At 41.3% G+C, this 21,420-nt stretch overlaps 1 protein-coding gene across 1 annotated transcript in view; it reads left to right on the top strand.

Moving 5' to 3' along the window:
- The first annotated feature begins 386 nt into the window (after positions 1-386).
- LOC123762151 (uncharacterized) overlaps positions 387-21,420 on the top strand; it is a 56,875-nt gene continuing 35,841 nt past the window's right edge. Inside the window, exons 1-3 of the mRNA XM_045748529.2 lie at positions 387-546; positions 16,891-17,008; positions 18,869-18,926. Coding sequence (XP_045604485.1) covers positions 496-546; positions 16,891-17,008; positions 18,869-18,926 — 227 coding nt within the window. The 5' untranslated portion in view covers positions 387-495. The remainder of the gene's footprint in view (positions 547-16,890; positions 17,009-18,868; positions 18,927-21,420) is intronic.

Below are 21,420 nucleotides of genomic sequence, written 5' to 3'. Positions count from 1 at the left end.
TCATGACTCCTATTTCTTCAGTAGACGCCAACAAGAACTACGAGAATAATAAAGTGTTAAAACTGTAAACACTTGAGAGATAAAGAGCCAAAAATCTCTGGAAATTATTGGATGTTAAACAGTTGAGAAAATTTGAATATAAACATATTTCTGGACGGTTGGGAGCAGTGTTGCCACCTCAGCGTCCTGCCTTTTGGCGCCCTAATTTGCTCCCAAACTTGGACATGTCCAGAAATATTGCCACAAAAACTGTTCAGTTTTTTCAGGAGACATATTCGTAGGTGTTGTAGGAAGATGGTGTAAAGTTTATTTATAAGTTGTGAAGGAGTATTGCATATTGTTTGAGAGGTGAAGTTGGTAATTGTGTGGAGGCGCGAGTGGCAAGAGTAGGCGGAGCGCGGCGGCGTCAGTTGCTGGACGACGACGGACGAGGACGGACGCCGCCGCTCCTCTTCCTTCACCTGCTGCTCCTACTCACCCACCTCACACCTCACAATGGGCGCCGTGGGCTCCACCTCACAGCTCCGCCGCAGTGTCTCCACTGAGGTAATTAGCGCCACCTTCTTCTTCCTCACTAAATACATCAATTGTCATTAAGACTTGCGGCCGCAACCTCTTAATTCTTGAGCCCAACGTCTTATTGTCTAAGGTAAAGCTGCTCCTTGTCTAAGGTAAAGCTGCTCCTTGTCTAAGGTAAAGCTGCTCCTTGTCTAAGGTAAAGCTGCTCCTTGTCTAAGGTAAAGCTGCACCTTGTCTAGGGTAAAGCTGCTCCTGCTTGACTAAGGTAAAGCTGCTGCTTGTCTAAGGTAAAGCTGCACCTTGTCTAGGGTAAAGCTGCTCCTTGTCTAAGGTAAAGCTGCTCCTTGTCTAAGGTAAAGCTGCTCCTTGTCTAGGGTAAAGCTGCTCCTTGTCTAAGGTAAAGCTGCTCCTTGTCTAAGGTAAAGCTGCTGCTTGTCTAAGGTAAAGCTGCACCTTGTCTAGGGTAAAGCTGCTCCTGCTTGACTAAGGTAAAGCTGCTGCTTGTCTAAGGTAAAGCTGCACCTTGTCTAGGGTAAAGCTGCTCCTTGTCTAGGGTAAAGCTGCTCCTGCTTGACTAAGGTAAAGCTGCTCCTTGTCTAAGGTAAAGCTGCTCCTTGTCTAAGGTAAAGCTGCTGCTTGTCTAAGGTAAAGCTGCTTGTCTAGGGGTAAAGCTGCTCCTTGTCTAAGGTAAAGCTGCTGCTTGTCTACGGTAATGCTGCTCCTTGTCTAGGGTAAAGCTGCTCCTTGTCTAAGGTAAAGCTGCTGCTTGTCTAAGGTAAAGCTGCTCCTTGTCTAGGGTAAAGCTGCTCCTTGTCTAAGGTAAAGCTGCTTCTTGTCTAGGGGTAAAGCTGCTGCTTGTCTAAGGTAAAGCTGCTGCTTGTCTAAGGTAAAGCTGCTCCTTGTCTAGGGTAAAGCTGCTCCTTGTCTAAGGTAAAGCTGCTGCTTGTCTAAGGTAAAGCTGCTCCTTGTCTAGGGTAAAGCTGCTCCTTGTCTAAGGTAAAGCTGCTGCTTGTCTAGGGGTAAAGCTGCTGCTTGTCTAAGGTAAAGCTGCTGCTTGTCTAAGGTAAAGCTGCTCCTTGTCTAGGGTAAAGCTGCTCCTTGTCTAAGGTAAAACTGCTCCTTGTCTAAGGTAAAGCTGCTCCTTGTCTAAGGTAAAGCTGCTACTTGTCTAAGGATGAGCTGCTCCTTCTCTAAGGTAAAGCTGCTGCTCCTCTAAGGTAAAGCTGCTCCTGCTTGTCTAAGGTAAAGCTCCTCCTGCTTGCCTAAGGTAAAGCTGCTCCTTCTCTAAGGTAAAGCTCCTCTAAGGTAAAGCTGGTGCTTGTCTAGGGTAAAGCTGCCGCTTGTCTAAGGTAAAGCTCCTCTTGCTTGCCTAAGGTAAAGCTGCTCCTTGTCTAAGGTAAAGCTGCTCCTTGTCTAAGGTAAAGCTGCTCCTTGTCTAAGGTAAAGCTGCTCCTTCTCTAAGGTAAAGCTGCTGTTTGTCTAAGGTAAAGCTGCTCCTTCTCCAAGGTAAAGCTGCTCCTTCTCTAAGGTAAAGCTGCTCCTGCTTGTCTAAGGTAAAGCTGCTCCTTCTCTAAGGTAAAGCTGCTCCTCTAAGGTAAAGCTGCTCCTTCTCTAGAGTAAAGCTGCTCCTTGTCTAAGGTAAAGCTGCTGCTCGTCTTAGATAAAGCTGCTCCTGCTTGTCTAAGGTAAAGCTCCTCCTGCTTGCCTAAGGTAAAGCTACTCCTCAAAGGTAAAGCTGATCCTTCTCTAAGGTAAAGCTGCTCCTTCTCTAAGGTAAAGCTGGTGCTTGTCTAGGGTAAAGCTGCCGCTTGTCTAAGGTAAAGCTGCTGCGTGTCTAAGGTAAAGCTGCTCCTTGTCTAAGGTAAAGCTGCTCCTTCTCTAAGGTAAAGCTGCTACTTCTCTAAGGTAAAGCTGCTCCTTCTCTAAGGTAAAGCTGCTCCTCTAAGGTAAAGCTGCTCCTTGTCTAAGTTAAAGCTGCTCCTTGTCTAAGGTAAAGCTGCTCCTTGTCTAGGGTAAAGCTGCTCCTTGTCTAAGGTAAAGCTGCTCCTTGTCTAAGGTAAAGCTGCTGCTTGTCTAAGGTAAAGCTGCACCTTGTCTAGGGTAAAGCTGCTCCTGCTTGACTAAGGTAAAGCTGCTGCTTGTCTAAGGTAAAGCTGCACCTTGTCTAGGGTAAAGCTGCTCCTTGTCTAGGGTAAAGCTGCTCCTGCTTGACTAAGGTAAAGCTGCTCCTTGTCTAAGGTAAAGCTGCTCCTTGTCTAATGTAAAGCTGCTGCTTGTCTAAGGTAAAGCTGCTTCTTGTCTAGGGGTAAAGCTGCTCCTTGTCTAAGGTAAAGCTGTTGCTTGTCTAAGGTAATGCTGCTCCTTGTCTAGGGTAAAGCTGCTCCTTGTCTAAGGTAAAGCTGCTGCTTGTCTAAGGTAAAGCTGCTCCTTGTCTAGGGTAAAGCTGCTCCTTGTCTAAGGTAAAGCTGCTTCTTGTCTAGGGGTAAAGCTGCTGCTTGTCTAAGGTAAAGCTGCTGCTTGTCTAAGGTAAAGCTGCTCCTTTTCTAGGGTAAAGCTGCTCCTTGTCTAAGGTAAAGCTGCTGCTTGTCTAAGGTAAAGCTGCTCCTTGTCTAGGGTAAAGCTGCTCCTTGTCTAAGGTAAAGCTGCTTCTTGTCTAGGGGTAAAGCTGCTGCTTGTCTAAGGTAAAGCTGCTGCTTGTCTAAGGTAAAGCTGCTCCTTGTCTAGGGTAAAGCTGCTCCTTGTCTAAGGTAAAACTGCTCCTTGTCTAAGGTAAAGCTGCTCCTTGTCTAAGGTAAAGCTGCTCCTCTAGGGTAAAGCTGCTCCTTCTCTAAGGTAAAGCTGCTACTTGTCTAAGGATGAGCTGCTCCTTCTCTAAGGTAAAACTGCTGCTCCTCTAAGGTAAAGCTGCTCCTGCTTGTCTAAGGTAAAGCTCCTGCTTGCCTAAGGTAAAGCTGCTCCTTCTCTAAGGTAAAGCTCCTCCTCTAAGGTAAAGCTGGTGCTTGTCTAGGGTAAAGCTGCCGCTTGTCTAAGGTAAAGCTCCTCTTGCTTGCCTAAGGTAAAGCTGCTCCTTGTCTAAGGTAATGCTGCTCCTCTAAGGTAAAGCTGCTCCTTCTCTAAGGTAAAGCTGCTGTTTGTCTAAGGTAAAGCTGCTCCTTCTCCAAGGTAAAGCTGCTCCTTCTCTAAGGTAAAGCCGCTCCTCTAAGGTAAAGCTGCTCCTGCTTGTCTAAGGTAAAGCTGCTCCTTCTCTAAGGTAAAGCTGCTCCTTGTCAAAGGTAAAGCTGCTGCTTGTCTAAGGTAAAGCTGCTCCTCTAAGGTAAAGCTGCTCCTTCTCTAGAGTAAAGCTGCTCCTTGTCTAAGGTAAAGCTGCTCCTTGTCTAAGGTAAAGCTGCTCCTGCTTGTCTAAGGTAAAGCTACTTCTCAAAGGTAAAGCTGCTCCTTCTCTAAGGTAAAGCTGCTCCCTCTCTAAGGTAAAGCTGGTGCGTGGCTTAGGTAATGTTGCTGCTTGTCTAAGGTAAAGCTGCTCCTTCTCTAAGGTAAAGCTGCTGCTCGTCTTAGATAAAGCTGCTCCTGCTTGTCTAAGGTAAAGCTCCTCCTGCTTGCCTAAGGTAAAGCTACTCCTTCTCAAAGGTAAAGCTGATCCTTCTCTAAGGTAAAGCTGCTCCTTCTCTAAGGTAAAGCTGGTGCTTGTCTAGGGTAAAGCTGCCGCTTGTCTAAGGTAAAGCTGCTGCTTGTCTAAGGTAAAGCTGCTCCTTGTCTAAGGTAAAGCTGCTCCTTCTCTAAGGTAAAGCTGCTACTTCTCTAAGGTAAAGCTGCTCCTTCTCTATGGTAAAGCTGCTCCTCTAAGGTAAAGCTGCTCCTTGTCTAAGTTAAAGCTGCTCCTTGTCTAAGGTAAAGCTGCTCCATGTCTAAGGTAAAGCTGCTCCTGCTTGGCTAAGGTAAAGCTGCTCCTTCTCTAAGGTAAAGCTGCTCTAAGGTAAAGCTGGTGCTTGTCTAGGATAAAGCTGCCGCTTGTCTAAGGTAAAGCTGCTGCTTGTCTAAGGTAAAGCTGCTCCTTCTCTAAGGTAAAGCTGGTGCTTGTCTAAGGTAAAGCTGCTCCTTCTCTAAAGTAAAGCTGCCCCTTCTCTAAGGTAAAGCTGGTGCTTGTCTAAGGTAAAGCTGGTGCATGGCTTAGGTAAAGTTGCTGCTTGTCTAAGGTAAAGCTGCTCCTTCTCTAAGGTAAAGCTGCTGCTCGTCTAAGGTAATGCTGCTGCTTGTCTAAGGTAAAGCTGCTGCTTGTCTAAGGTAAAGCTGCCGCTTGTCTAAGGTAAAGCTGCCGCTTGTCTAAGGTAAAGCTGCTGCTTGTCTAAGGTAAAGTTGCTCCTTGTCTAAGGTAAAGCTGCTGCTTGTCTAAGGTAAAGCTGCTCCTCTAAGGTAAAGCTGCTCCTTCTCTAAGGTAAAGCTGCTGCTTGTCTAAGGTAAAGGTGCTCCTTCTCTAAGGTAAAGCTGCTACTTCTCTAAGATAAAGCTGCTCCTTCTCTAAGGTAAAGCTGCTCCTCTAAGGTAAAGCTTCTCCTTGTCTAATGTAAAGCTGCTCCATGTCTAAGGTAAAGCTGCTCCTGCTTGTCTAAGGTAAAGCTGCTCCTTCTCTAAGGTAAAGCTGCTCCTCTAAGGTAAAGCTGGTGCTTGTCTTGGGTAAAGCTGGTGCTTGTCTTGGGTAAAGCTGCCGCTTGTCTAAAGTAAAGCTGCTCCTGCTTGTGTAAGGTAAAGCTGCTCCTTGTCTAAGGTAAAGCTGCTCCTTGTCTAAGGTAAAGCTGCTCCTTGTCTAAGGTAAAGCTGCTCCTTCTCTAAGGTAAAGCTGCTCCTTCTCTAAGGTAAAGCTGCTCCTTCTCTAAGGTAAAGCTGCTCCTTCTCTAAGGTAAAGCTCTTCCTCTAAGGTAAAGCTGCTCCTTCTCTAAGGTAAAGCTCCTCCTTCTCTAAGGTAAAGCTCCTCCTTCTCTAAGGTAAAGCTCCTCTTTCTCTAAGGTACAGCTGCTCTTTCTCTTAGGTAAAGCTGCTGCTTCTCTAAGGTAAAGCTGCTCCTTCTCTAAGGTAAAGCTCCTGCTGCTTGTCTAAGGTAAAGCTCGTGCTGCTTGTATAAGATAAAGTTGTTGCTTATCTAAGGTAAAGCTGCCGCTTGTCTAAGGTAAAGCTGCCGCTTGTCTAAGGTAAAGCTGCTGCTTGTCTAAGGTAAAGCTGCTGCTGCTTGTCTAAGGTAAAGCTGCTGCTGCTTGTCTAAGGTAAAGCTGCTGCTGCTTGTCTAAGGTAAAGCTGCTGGTGCTTGTCTAAGGTAAAGCTGCTGGTGCTTGTCTAAGGTAAAGCCGGTGCTGCTTGTCTGAGGTAAAGCCGGTGTTGCTTGTCTAAGGTAAAGCTGCTGTTTGTCTAAGGTAAAACTGCTGCTTGTCTAAGGTAAAGCTACGGTAAAGCTGGTGCTTGTGGGGCAGTCAAGTTAAAGCTGGTGCTTGTGGGGCAGTAAAGTCAAGGTATAGCTGGTGCTTGTGGAGCAGTAAAGTCAAGGTAAAGCTGGTGCTTGTGAAGCAGTAAAAACAAGGTAAAGCTGCTGTTTGTGGAGCTGTAAAGACAAGGGAAAGCTGCTGCTTGTGGGCCAGTAAAGACAAGATAAAGCTGGTGCTTGTGTGGCAGTAAAGTCAAGGTAAAGCTGGTGCTTGTGGGGCAGAAAAGTCAAGGTAAAGCTAGTGCTTGTGTGGCAGAAAAGTCAAGGTAAAGCTAGTGCTTATGGAGCAGTAAAGTCAAGGTAAAGCTAGTGCTTGTGGGGCAGTAAAGTCAAGGTAAAGCCGGTGCTTGTGTAGATGTATTGTAAAGGCAAAGTAAAGCAGGTGCAAGTCTCATACACAATCATCTCCATTATGATAAAGACTAATACGCAATCATCTTCATTGTAACAAGCCTCAGTACACAATCTTCATTATAAGAAGCCTCAGTACACAATCTTCATTGTAACAACTCAGTGCACAATCTTCATTGTAACAAGCCTCAGTACACAATCTTCATTGTAACAAGCCTCAGTACACAATCTTCATTGTAACAAGCCTCAGTACACAATCTTCATTGTAACAAGCCTCGGTACACAATCTTCATTGTAACAAGCCTCAGTACACAATCTTCATTGTAACAAGCCTCAGTACACAATCTTCATTGTAACAAGCCTCAGTACACAATCTTCATTGTAACAAGCCTCGGTACACAATCTTCATTGTAACAAGCCTCGGTACACAATCTTCATTGTAACAAGCCTCAGTACACAATCTTCATTGTAACAAGCCTCAGTACACAATCTTCATTGTAACAAGCCTCAGTACACAATCTTCATTATAACAAGCCTCAGTACACAATCTTCATTGTAACAAGCCTCAGTACACAATCTTCATTGTAACAAGCCTCAGTACACAATCTTCATTGTAACAAGCCTCAGTACACAATCTTCATTGTAACAAGCCTCGGTACACAATCTTCATTGTAACAAGCCTCAGTACACAATCTTCATTGTAACAAGCCTCAGTACACAATCTTCATTGTAACAAGCCTCAGTACACAATCTTCATTGTAACAAGCCTCGGTACACAATCTTCATTGTAACAAGCCTCGGTACACAATCTTCATTGTAACAAGCCTCAGTACACAATCTTCATTGTAACAAGCCTCAGTACACAATCTTCATTGTAACAAGCCTCGGTACACAATCTTCATTGTAACAAGCCTCAGTACACAATCTTCATTGTAACAAGCCTCAGTACACAATCTTCATTGTAACAAGCCTCAGTACACAATCTTCATTATAACAAGCCTCAGTACACAATCTTCATTGTAACAAGCCTCAGTACACAATCTTCATTGTAACAAGCCTCAGTACACAATCTTCATTGTAACAAGCCTAAGTACACAATCTTCATTGTGATAAGTCTCGCTATATTATCTTCATTCTAAGCTTCACTCCATAATCATCATTGCTACATAGTCTCAAATGACACATTTCTAGTCCTTACTAGCTGAGTAAATTCTTCATTGTAACCCTCACACCACATTCACATTTCTAGTCCCTACTAGGTAAATAAATTCTTCATTGTAACCCTCACAACACATTCACATTTCTAGTCCTTACTAGGTAAATAAATTCTTCATTGTAACCCTCACACCACATTCACATTTCTAGTCCTTACTAGGTAGTAAATTCTTCATTGTAACAAACCTCAATACACAACCTCCGTTGTGACAAGCCTCAGTACACAATCTTCATTGTAACAAGCCTCGCTATATTATCTTCATTCTAAGCTTCACTCCATAATCATCATTGCTACATAGTCTCAAAACACACATTTCTAGTCCTTACTAGCTGAGTAAATTCTTCATTGTAACCCTCACACCACATTCACATTTCTAGTCCTTACTAGCTGAGTAAATTCTTCATTGTAACCCTCACAACACATTCACATTTCTAGTCCTTACTAGATAGTAAATTCTTCATTGTAACCCTCACACCACATTCACATTTCTAGTCCCAACTAGGTAAATGAATTCTTCATTGTAACACTAAACACAAGCTCTATCACTAGCAATCACCTATACACTCTTCATGTTAAGTAACAACACAGTCATCATTGTCCGTCTTACCTCACAATCCTCATCAGTGTAAATATCTCTTCTCAATTGTCATCATTGTCCGTCTTACCTCACAATCCTCATCAGTGTAAGTATCTCTTCTCAATTGTCATCATTGTCCGTCTTACTTCATATTCTTCATGACTGCATCTCGCTTCACAATTTTGGTTGTAAGACTACTACATCTTAAATATAACTACACACTCTTCATCATTGTGAGTCCTGTTACAGTCATCATCATTGTTAGTCTCGTTACACACAATCTTCACCATTGTAAGTGCCACTTTACAATCATCATTGTAAGTCTCACTACAAAATATTCATCATTATAAGTCTGAATTCACATTCATAATTGTAAGTAACACTTTACAATCTTCATGTAAGACTCACTACACAATCAGTGTAAGTCTCACTTTACAATCTTCATTGTAAGTCTCACTTTACAGTCTTCATCATGTCTCATCACTCAATGTTTATCATTGTAAGTCTCACTTTACAATCTGCATCATTGTACGTTTCACTACATTATGAGTGTAAGTTTCACTTTACATTCATCATTGTCTCACTTTACAATGTAAGGCTCACTACACAATCTTCATCATTGTAAGTCTCTTTACAATCATCATCTTGCCCGACAGACCACTGGAACATTATCTAACACAGTGTACAGTTACAACCACAACAGACCACTGGAACATTATCTATCACAGTGCACAGTTAGAGCCACAACAGACCACTGGAACATTATCTAACAGTGCACAGTTACAACCACAACAGACCACTGGAACATTATCTAACACAGTGCACAGTTACAGCCACAACAGACCACTGGAACATTATCTATCACAGTGCACAGTTACAACCACAACAGACCACTGGAACATTATCTATCACAGTGCACAGTTACAACCACAACAGACCACTGGAACATTATCTATCACAGTGCACAGTTACAACCACAACAGACCACTGGAACATTATCTAACACAGTGCACAGTTAGCCACAACAGACCTCTGGAACATTATCTAACACAGTGCACAGTTACAGCCACAACAGACCACTGGAACATTATCTAACACAGTGCACAGTTACTGCCACAACAGACCACTGGAACATTATCTATCACAGTGCACAGTTACAGCCACAACAGACCACTGGAACATTATCTAACACAGTGCACAGTTATAACCACAACAGACCACTGGAACATTATTTATCCCAGTGCACAGTTACAACCACAACAGACCACTGGAACATTATCTAACACAGTGCACAGTTACAGCCACAACAGACCACTGGAACATTATCTAACACAGTGCACAGTTACAACCACAACAGACCACTGGAACATTATCTAACACAGTGCACAGTTACAGCCACAACAGACCACTGGAACATTATCTATCACAGTGCACAGTTACAACCACAACAGACCACTGGAACATTATCTAACAGTGCACAGTTACAACCACAACAGACCACTGGAACATTATCTAACACAGTGCACAGTTACAGCCACAACAGACCACTGGAACATTATCTAACACAGTGCACAGTTATAGCCACAACAGCCCACTGGAACATTATCTATCACAGTGCACAGTTAGAGCCACAACAGACCACTGGAACATTATCTAACACAGTGCACAGTTACAACCACAACAGACTACTGGAACATTATCTAACACAGTGCACAGTTACAGCCACAACAGACCACTGGAACATTATCTATCACAGTGCACAGTTACAACCACAACAGACCACTGGAACATTATCTATCACAGTGCACAGTTACAACCACAACAGACCACTGGAACATTATCTATCACAGTGCACAGTTACAACCACAACAGACCACTGGAACATTATCTAACACAGTGCACAGTTACAGCCACAACAGACCACTGGAACATTATCTAACACAGTGCACAGTTAGCCACAATAGACCACTGGAACATAATCTAACACAGTGCACAGTTACAGCCACAACAGACCACTGGAACATTATCTAACACAGTGCACAGTTACAGCCACAACAGACCACTGGAACATTATCTATCACAGTGCACAGTTACAGCCACAACAGACCACTGGAACATTATCTAACACAGTGCACAGTTATAACCACAACAGACCACTGGAACATTATTTATCCCAGTGCACAGTTACAACCACAACAGACCACTGGAACATTATCTAACACAGTGCACAGTTACAGCCACAACAGACCACTGGAACATTATCTAACACAGTGCACAGTTACAACCACAACAGACCACTGGAACATTATCTAACACAGTGCACAGTTACAGCCACAACAGACCACTGGAACATTATCTATCACAGTGCACAGTTACAACCACAACAGACCACTAGAACATTATCTAACACAGTGCACAGTTACAGCCACAACAGACCACTGGAACATTATCTAACACAGTGCACAGTTACAGTTACAGCCACAACAGACCACTGGAACATTATCTAACACAGTGCACAGTTATAACCACAACAGACCACTGGAACATTATTTATCCCAGTGCACAGATACAACCACAACAGACCACTGGAACATTATCTAACACAGTGCATAGTTACAGTCACAACAGACCACTGGAACATTATCTAACACAGTGCACAGTTACAACCACAACAGACCACTGGAACATTATCTAACACAGTGCACAGTTACAGCCACAACAGACCACTGGAACATTATCTATCACAGTGCACAGTTACAACCACAACAGACCACTGAAACATTATCTAACACAGTGCACAGTTACAGCCACAACAGACCACTGGAACATTATCTAACACAGTGCACAGTTACAGTTACAGCCACAACAGACCACTGGAACATTATCTAACACAGTGCACAGTTACAACCACAACAGACCACTGGAACATCTATCACAGTGCACAGTTACAGCCACAACAAACCACTGGAACATTATCTAACACAGTGCACAGTTACAACCACAACAGACCACTGGAACATTATCTAACAGTGCACAGTTACAACCACAACAGACCACTGGAACATTATCTAACACAGTGCACAGTTACAGCCACAACAGACCACTGGAACATTATCTAACACAGTGCACAGTTACAGCTACAACAGACCACTGGAACATTATCTAACACAGTGCACAGTTACAGCCACAACAGACCACTGGAACATTATCTAACACAGTGTACAGTTATAGCCACAACAGACCACTGGAACATTATCTAACACAGTGTACAGTTATAGCCACAACAGACCACTGGAACATTATCTAACACAGTGCACAGTTACAACCACATCAGACTACTGGAACATTATCTATCACAGTGCACAGTTAGAGCCACAACAGACCACTGGAACATTATCTAACAGTGCACAGTTACAACCACAACAGACCACTGGAACATTATCTAACACAGTGCACAGTTACAGCCACAACAGACCACTGGAACATTATCTATCACAGTGCACAGTTACAACCACAACAGACCACTGGAACATTATCTATCACAGTGCACAATTACAACCACAACAGACCACTGGAACATTATCTAACACAGTGCACAGTTAGCCACAACAGACCACTGGAACATTATCTAACACAGTGCACAGTTACAGCCACAACAGACCACTGGAACATTATCTAACACAGTGCACAGTTACAGCCACAACAGACCACTGGAACATTATCTATCACAGTGCACAGTTACAGCCACAACAGACCACTGGAACATTATCTAACACAGTGCACAGTTATAACCACAACAGACCACTGGAACATTATTTATCCCAGTGCACAGTTACAGCCACAACAGACCACTGGAACATTATCTAACACAGTGCACAGTTACAACCACAACAGACCACAGGAACATTATCTAACACAGTGCACAGTTAGCCACAACAGACCACTGGAACATTATCTAACACAGTGCACAGTTACAGCCACAACAGACCACTGGAACATTATCTAACACAGTGCACAGTTACAGCCACAACAGACCACTGGAACATTATCTATCACAGTGCACAGTTACAGCCACAACAGACCACTGGAACATTATCTAACACAGTGCACAGTTATAACCACAACAGACCACTGGAACATTATTTATCCCAGTGCACAGTTACAGCCACAACAGACCACTGGAACATTATCTAACACAGTGCACAGTTACAACCACAACAGACCACTGGAACATTATCTATCACAGTGCATAGTTACAGCCACAACAGACCACTGGAACATTATCTATCACAGTGCACAGTTACAGCCACAACAGACCACTGGAACATTATCTAACACAGTGCACAGTTACAAACTCATTAAGATGTCAACTTAGATTCAACAGAGCAGAAGTTGTTAAATACATGGGACAAAATCTTACTGAAGCGACCATACGAGTCATAAATACTCATACTCTGCCCAAGTAAAACAGAAACAAGCAACACTTAGTGGGCCAGCCAGAGGCTTAGGGCCCGCGTAGGAATATCCCTGCAAAATAAAATCATTGTAAGTCTCGCTTAACAATCATCACTGTAAGTCTCACTTTACAATCATCATTGCAAGTCTCATTTCACACACTACATCATTGTAAGTCTCAGCACACAATCTTCATTATTGTAAGTACCACTCTACAATCTTGATCGTTGTAAGTCTCACTACACAATCTTTATCATTGTTAGTCTAACTTTATAATCTTCATCAGTGTAAGTTTCACTACAGATTCTTCATTGTAAGTTTCACTACAGATTCTTCATTGTAAGTTTCACTACAGATTCTTCATTGTAAGTCTCATTTTACAATCTTTATCATTGTAAGCCTCAATTTACATTCTTCATTATTTAAGTTTACAATGTTCATTATAAGTCATTTTACAATCTCCATCATTGTAAGTCTCACTACACAATCTTCATCATTGTAAGTCTACACATTCTTCATCGTATTGTAAGTCTCACTTGATAATCTTCATTTGTAAGTCTCACTTGACAATCTTCATTGTAAGTCTCACTTTACAGTCTTCATCGTGTCTCATCACTCAATGTTCATCATTGTAAGTCTCACTTTTCAATCTGCGACTCACTTTACATTCATCATTGTGTCCCACTTTACAATGTAAGTCTCACTACACAATTTTCATCATTGTAGATTACTTTAAGTTGCACTACACAATCTTCATCATTGTAAGTCTCACTTTACAGTATTCATCATTGTAAGTCTCACTCTTCAATATACATCATTGTAAGTGTCACTATACAATTTTCATCATTGTAAGTATCACTTTACAATTTTCATCATTGTATCACTTTACAATCTGCATCATTGTAAGTCTCACTTCACATTTTTCATCATTGTAAGTATCACATTACAGTCTTTGTCATTGTAAGTCATTTACAGTCTTCATCATTGTAAGTCTCACTACTCAATATTCATTATTGTAAGTCTTACTACACATTCTTCATTGTAAGTAACTTTACAATCTTCATTGTAAGCCTCACTTTATAGTCATTGTAAGTCGCACTTAACAAACTTCCTCATTGTAAGTCACACTACACAATCTTCATCGCTGTAAGTCTCGCTACACATTCATCATTGTAAGTCTTACTTCACATTCTTCATCATTGTATGTCTCACTTTACAGTCTTCAGCATGTAAGTGTAACTACACAATCATCATTGTAAGTCTCACTTAACAATCTTTATAATTGTACTTACTTTACTGTCATCAGTGTAAGTCTCACTTTGCAATCTTCATCAGTTTAATTCTCACCCTACAGTCTTCATCACTGTAAGCCTCACTACCCAGTTTTCATCACTGTAAGTCTCAATTTACAGTCTTCATCATTGTAAGTCTCAATTTACAGTCTTCATCAATCTTCTCACTACTCAAGTTTCATAATGTAAGTCTCAATTTATATTCATCATGATATATACTGTATAATGGGAGCCGGGGTGTTGATTTACATAATGGGAGTCTGGATATTGATCGGTATCGTGGGAGTCTGGGTATTGAAATATATGCTGGGAGTCTGGGTATTGAAATATATGCTGGGAGTCTGGGTATTGAAATATATGCTGGGAGTCTGGGTATTGAAATATATGCTGGGAGTTTGGGTATTGAAATATATGCTGGGAGTCTGGGTATTGAAATATATGCTGGGAGTCTGGGTATTGAAAGATATGCTGGGAGTCTGGGTATTGAAATATATGCTGGGAGTTTGGGAATTGAAATATATGCTGGGAGTTTGGGTATTGAAATATATGCTTGGAGTCTGGGTATTGAAATATATGCTGGAAGTCTGGGTGTTGAAATATATGCTGGGAGTCTGGGTGTTGAAATATATGCTGGGAGTTTGGGTATTGAAATATATGCTTGGAGTCTGGGTATTGAAATATATGCTGGGAGTTTGGATATTGAAATATATGCTGGGAGTCTGGGTGTTGAAATATATGCTGGGAGTTTGGGTATTGAAATATATGCTTGGAGTCTGGGTATTGAAATATATGCTGGGAGTTTGGGTATTGAAATATATGCTGGGAGTTTGGGTATTGAAATATATGCTGGGAGTTTGGGTATTGAAATATATGCTTGGAGTCTGGGTATTGAAATATATGCTGGGAGTTTGGGTATTGAAATATATGCTGGGAGTTTGGGTATTGAAATATATGCTGGGAGTTTGGGTATTGAAATATATGCTTGGAGTCTGGGTATTGAAATATATGCTGGGAGTTTGGGTATTGAAATATATGCTGGGAGTTTGGGTATTGAAATATATGCTGGGAGTTTGGGTATTGAAATATATGCTGGGAGTTTGGGTATTGAAATATATGCTGGGAGTCTGGGTGTTGAAATATATGCTTGGAGTTTGGGTATTGAAATATATGCTAGGAGTTTGGGTATTGAAATATATGCTGGGAGTTTGGGTATTGAAATATATGCTGGGAGTTTGGGTATTGAAATATATGCTTGGAGTCTGGGTATTGAAATATATGATGGGAGTCTGGGTATTAATTTGCGCAAGGCCCGGTATGCCTAATAAGCCAAGTTTTCCTGAATTTATATATTTTTTCTGTTTTTTTTCTTATGAAATGATAAAGCTATCCATTTCATTATGTATGAGTTAATTTGTTTATATATGAGTTAAAATTAACGTAGATATATGACCGAACCTAAGCTATCTTAACCTAACCTTAACTCAACTAAGTCAATAATTTATCTTCTTCATATAATATAGTACTAATAATTCAAATAAACTAACTAGAAACAATTTATTGAAAATAAAGAAAATCACTCGGCCTATTAGGCAAACCGGACCTTGCATAGTAGGCCGAAAAGTGCGTTCTGGCTACTAGGTACGATATATATATATATATATATATATATATATATATATATATATATATATATATATATATATATATATATATATATATATATATATATATATATATGTCGTACCTAGTAGCCAGAACGCACTTCTCAGCCTACTATGCAAGGCCCGATTTGCCTAATAAGCCAAGTTTTCATGAATTAATTGTTTTTCGACTACCTAACCTACCTAACCTAACCTAACTTTTTCGGCTACCTAACCTAACCTAACCTATAAAGATAGGTTAGGTTAGGTTAGGTAGGGTTGGTTAGGTTCGGTCAAATATCTACGTTAATTTTAATTCCAATAAAGAAAAATTGACCTCATACATAATGAAAAGGGTAGATTTATCATTTCATAAGAAAAAAATTAGAGAATATATATTGATTCAGGAAAACTTGGCTTATTAGGCAAATCGGGCCTTGAATAGTAGGCCAAAAAGTGCGTTCTGGCTACTAGGTACGACATATATATATATATATATATATATATATATATATATATATATATATATATATATATATATATATATATATATATATATATATATATATATATATATATATATACACACACAACTTGTGACAAGCAGCCTTGCACCCTGCATGTAATCAATATTGTAACTTTTTTTGTGTAATGACATTTTCAAATAAAGTTAGATAAATATACACACATACCAAAAGAATAGGGGTGGTAGGAGAAGAAAATATCAAAGTGTTCAGTGAGGATCCACAAGGTCTTCTCTGAGTACTCTTTATTTTCTTCTCCGAGGCTATGGGTCCCTACACTTGCAGCAGAGGTGGTACCCCTTCTCTATATTTAAAAAAAAAAAAAAAAAAATATATATATATATATATATTGTATATATATATATATATATATGTATATGTATATATAATGTACACACACAAGAAACTTTACTCTGCCAAGATTGGGCAAATAATAAATATGGGATTAGATACTAGTGTATCATTTACTGTGATATGCTTGCTGCATCCATGATAATATGAATTGCATACATTTATTGCTCAGGTTGAAGGTGTTGTCTGAAAACGCCTTCCAATGGTAAATATTTTAGTCAAAAGCACCGTCTTATCTTTAATACTGTAGTTTCTGTAGCTTGGTTACATACAGCTTATTTAGGAGGGGGATAATCCTGCAAAATGTTAAGAAAGTGAAAGTTTTCGAAGGCGCTTTATACTTCGTTTTGTTTTTAAGTTGAAAGTATTTACATACGTTATGCTGCATAACAGATAAGCGGACAATAACATGACAGTTAACGAGTCTTTGTCTTGGAATTGATTAAGTTTTAACTTCCCTAAACCTGCGTTTCTAAGAATTTAATTTTTCCTCAGATGCGCAGCTGTGGCAGGATCTTAGAAGACTTGGAGAAGCATGACTTTGATTGTGCTTCCGTGGGAGGAATGAAGACTGTTTATATGATGTTTCACTCAGCACTAGACGAGATAAAAAGTTTGTATTATATACATATATTTAACTCATCTGTAGTTAATGATTAGTAATAATTTAAAGTTCATTATGCTGACAAAGACAACTGATCAATGACAAATATAATATTACATTGAGAATTATACAGTACATACTGTAACAGAATAGTGTTCTGTTTACTCAAAATAAATATTTTTATATTTTTGGAACCATTAATTTCTCAAGAACACTGGTTTCCAGACTGGAGGCCATAGTCCCCTGGGGGGGGGGGCCTTTTTGCTATATGTAGGGGTCAAAGGTTGAGGCAGTGTACAGGTTATGGTACCAGAGGGGACCTGTACTGAGTGTAGGGGCCATAGGTTGAGTCAGTGTACAGGTTATGGCACCAGAGGGGACCTGTACTGAGTGTAGGGGCCATAGGTTGAGGCAGTGTTCAGGTTATGGTACCAGAGGGTACCTGTACTGAGTGTAGGGGGCATAGGTTGAGTCAGTGTACAGGTTATGGCACCAGAGGGGACCTGTACTGAGTGTAGGGGCCATAGGTTGAGGCAGTGTTCAGGTTATGGTACCAGAGGGGACCTGTACTGAGTGTAGGGGGCATAGGTTGAGTCAGTGTACAGGTTATGGTACCAGAGGGGACCTGTACTGAGTGTAGGGGCCATAGGATGAGGCAGTGTACAGGTTATGGTACCAGAGGGGACCTGTACTGAGTGTAGGGGCCATAGGTTGAGGCAGTGTACAGGTTATGGTACCAGAGGGGACCTGTACTGAGTGTAGGGGCCATAGGTTGAGTCAGTGTACAGGTTATGGTACGAGGGGACCTGTACTGAGTGTAAGGGCCATAGGTTGAGGCAGTGTACAGGTTATGGTACCAGAGGGGACCTGTACTGAGTGTAGGGGCCATAGGTTGAGGCAGTGTACAGGTTATGGTACCAGAGGGGACCTGTACTGAGTGTAGGGGCCATAGGTTGAGGCAGTGTACAGGTTATGGTACCAGAGGGGACCTGTACTGAGTGTAGGGGCCATAGGTTGAGGCAGTGTACAGGTTATGGTACCAGAGGGGACCTGTACTGAGTGTAGGGGCCATAGGTTGAGGCAGTGTACAGGTTATGGTACCAGAGGGGACCTGTACTGAGTGTAGGGGTCAAAGGTTGAGGCAGTGTACAGGTTATGGTACCAGAGGGGACCTGTACTGAGTGTAGGGGGGCATAGGTTGAGGCAGTGTACAGGTTATGGTACCAGAGGGGACCTGTACTGAGTGTAGGGGGCCATAGGTTGAGGCAGTGTACAGGTTATGGTACCAGAGGGGACCTGTACTGAGTGTAGGGGCCATAGGTTGAGGCAGTGTACAGGTTATGGTACCAGAGGGGACCTGTACTGAGTGTAGGGGCCATAGGTTGAGGCAGTGTACAGGTTATGGTACCAGAGGGGACCTGTACTGAGTGTAGGGGTCATAGGTTGAGGCAGTGTACAGGTTATGGTACCAGAGGGGACCTGTACTGAGTGTAGGGGGCCATAGGTTGAGGCAGTGTACAGGTTATGGTACCAGAGGGGACCTGTACTGAGTGTAGGGGCCATAGGTTGAGGCAGTGTACAGGTTATGGTACCAGAGGGGACCTGTACTGAGTGTAGCGGGCCATAGGTTGAGGCAGTGTTCAGGTTATGGTCCCAGAGGGGACCTGTACTGAGTGTAGCGGGCGGCCATTAATAAGGACAATATATGAAAAAGAAGTAATGACCAGAAATAATTTTCAAACCACTGCTTTAGAAAATATACAGTTGCAGGAATAATAGTTTAGTATTTGTTATTTAGAAGATAATTCTACACACGATCTGGCATGGAGGACTTATTTCGTTTGTTTTACATTACTTGTTTATTTCCAGCACAATGTACAATCAAGGATGAAGAAGTGGTTGTCTGTTCACAGAAGAGTGAGGTCATGTAAGTACAAGTTTGTGTTTGATAATTAACATTTAATTACAGACTCAGTATGGGACTGTGGCGTACAGTAGGAAGGCCTGCAATATTTATCCTGACGAATGTTGAATAATCACCAAGTATGTAGTTAGTGAAGCATCGTTCATTTACGATGCTGCAGCCTCGTGCGTAACTAATATTATTGATAACATTTACGCTGCTGCAGCCTCTTGCGTAACTAATATTATTGATAACATTTACGCTGCTGCAGCCTCGTGCGTAACTAATATTATTGATAACATTTACGCTGCTGCAGCCTCGTGCGTAACTAATATTATTGATAACATTTACGCTGCTGCAGCCTCGTGCGTAACTAATATTATTGATAACATTTACGCTGCTGCAGCCTCGTGCGTAACTAATATTATTGATAACATTTACGCTGCTGCAGCCTCGTGCGTAACTAATATTATTGATAACATTTACGCTGCTGCAGCCTCGTGCGTAACTAATATTATTGATAACATTTACGCTGTGGCAGCCTCGTGCGTAACTAATATTATTGATAACATTTAAGCTGCTGCAGCCTCGTGCGTAACTAATATTATTGATAACATTTACGCTGCTGCAGCCTCGTGCGTAACTAATATTATTGATAACATTTACGCTGCTGCAGCCTCGTGCGTAACTAATATTATTGATAACATTTACGCTGCTGCAGCCTCGTGCGTAACTAATATTATTAATAACATTTACGCTGCTGCAGCCTCGTGCGTAACTAATATTATTGATAACATTTACGCTGCTGCAGCCTCGTGCGTAACTAATATTATTGATAACATTTACGCTGCTGCAGCCTCGTGCGTAACTAATATTATTGATAACATTTACGCTGCTGCAGCCTCGTGCGTAACTAATATTATTAATAACATTTACGCTGCTGCAGCCTCGTGCGTAACTAATATTATTGATAACATTTACGCTGCTACAGCCTCCTGCGTAACTAATATTATTGATAACATTAACGCTGCTGCAACCCTGTGCGTAACTGATATTTATTGCTAACATTTACTCACTTGCATTTACATTTAGGGAGCCGGTCGGCCGAGCGGACAGCACGCTGCGCTTGTGATCCTGTTTTCCTGGGTTCGATCCAAGGCGCCGGCGAGAAACAATGGGGAGAGTTTCTTTCACCCTATGCCCCCTGTTACCTAGCATTAAAATAGGTACCTGGGTGTTAGTCACCTGTCAGGGGCAGCTTCCTAGGGGTGAAGGCATGGTCGAGGACCGGGCCGACACTAAACACTGATTTCGGGGACACAAAATGCCCCGAAATCATCTCAAGATAACTAATGTAGCCTCATGCATAACTAATATATATATTGCTAACATTAACGCTGCTGCAACCCTGTGCGTAACTAATATTTATTGCTAACGTTTGCTCTTCTGTAGCCTCGTGTGTAACTAATATATATTGCTAACGTTTGCTCTTCTGTAGCCTCGTGTGTAACTAATATATATTGCTAACATTTGCTCTTCTGTAGCCTCGTGTGTAACTAATATATATTGCTAACGTTTGCTCTTCTGTAGCCTCGTGTGTAACTAATATATATTGCTAACGTTTGCTCTTCTGTAGCCTCGTGTGTAACTAATATATATTGCTAACGTTTGCTCTTCTGTAGCCTCGTGTGTAACTAATATATATTGCTAACGTTTGCTCTTCTGTAGCCTCGTGTGTAACTAATATATATTGCTAACGTTTGCTCTTCTGTAGCCTCGTGTGTAACTAATATATATTGCTAACGTTTGCTCTTCTGTAGCCTCGTGCGTAACTAATATATATTGCTAACGTTTGCTCTTCTGTAGCCTCGTGTGTAACTAATATATATTGCTAACGTTTGCTCTTCTGTAGCCTCGTGCGTAACTAATATTTTTTTTATAACATTTACGCTGCTGCAGGCTCGTGCGTGACAAATTTATTGATTTGATAACATACGTCCGCAGCCTTGTGTGTAACTAATATTTATTGATCAAATTTAAGGTGCTGCAGATTCAAGCGTAGCTAACGTTTTTTGATAAAAATATTTGAAGTTGGTTGTTGAAGAGTAAGATGTGCAAAATCTCCCTCAATCAGCCGTTTACATTTTCTCAATTTTTTAGGAGTAATACACAATACAACATTATTTCTATCCATTATTTCATAACATTACCTCAATGCTACAATTCTTAGAAGGTTTAGATAAACAATCCCGATAGTGCAAAAAAGCGTTACTTCTCTTTTCCTATTTGTGTCGGTGATGCGTCAATACGAGTCTGGTAAACAAATTCAGACATGAAGAAGATCTGCAACATTTCTTTGGTCAGCGTGTAGTCAGTCTCCACTGTGGCCACAACACTCAGTGGAGCCCAAGGTATTATAACTTACACCAGGTCATCACTGGTGTAGTTAATCTCCACTGATTGATGACTACTCTCCATTCTCGGAGCCAATCTCCGTGGCTCAAAGTTCGTTAATCGC

This window comes from Procambarus clarkii, chromosome 34 (genome assembly GCF_040958095.1).
Source record: "Procambarus clarkii isolate CNS0578487 chromosome 34, FALCON_Pclarkii_2.0, whole genome shotgun sequence".
Lineage (NCBI taxonomy): Eukaryota > Metazoa > Arthropoda > Malacostraca > Decapoda > Cambaridae > Procambarus > Procambarus clarkii.
The sequence above is the reverse complement of the archived record's forward strand: the minus strand, read 5'-3'. Positions and strand labels throughout refer to the sequence as shown.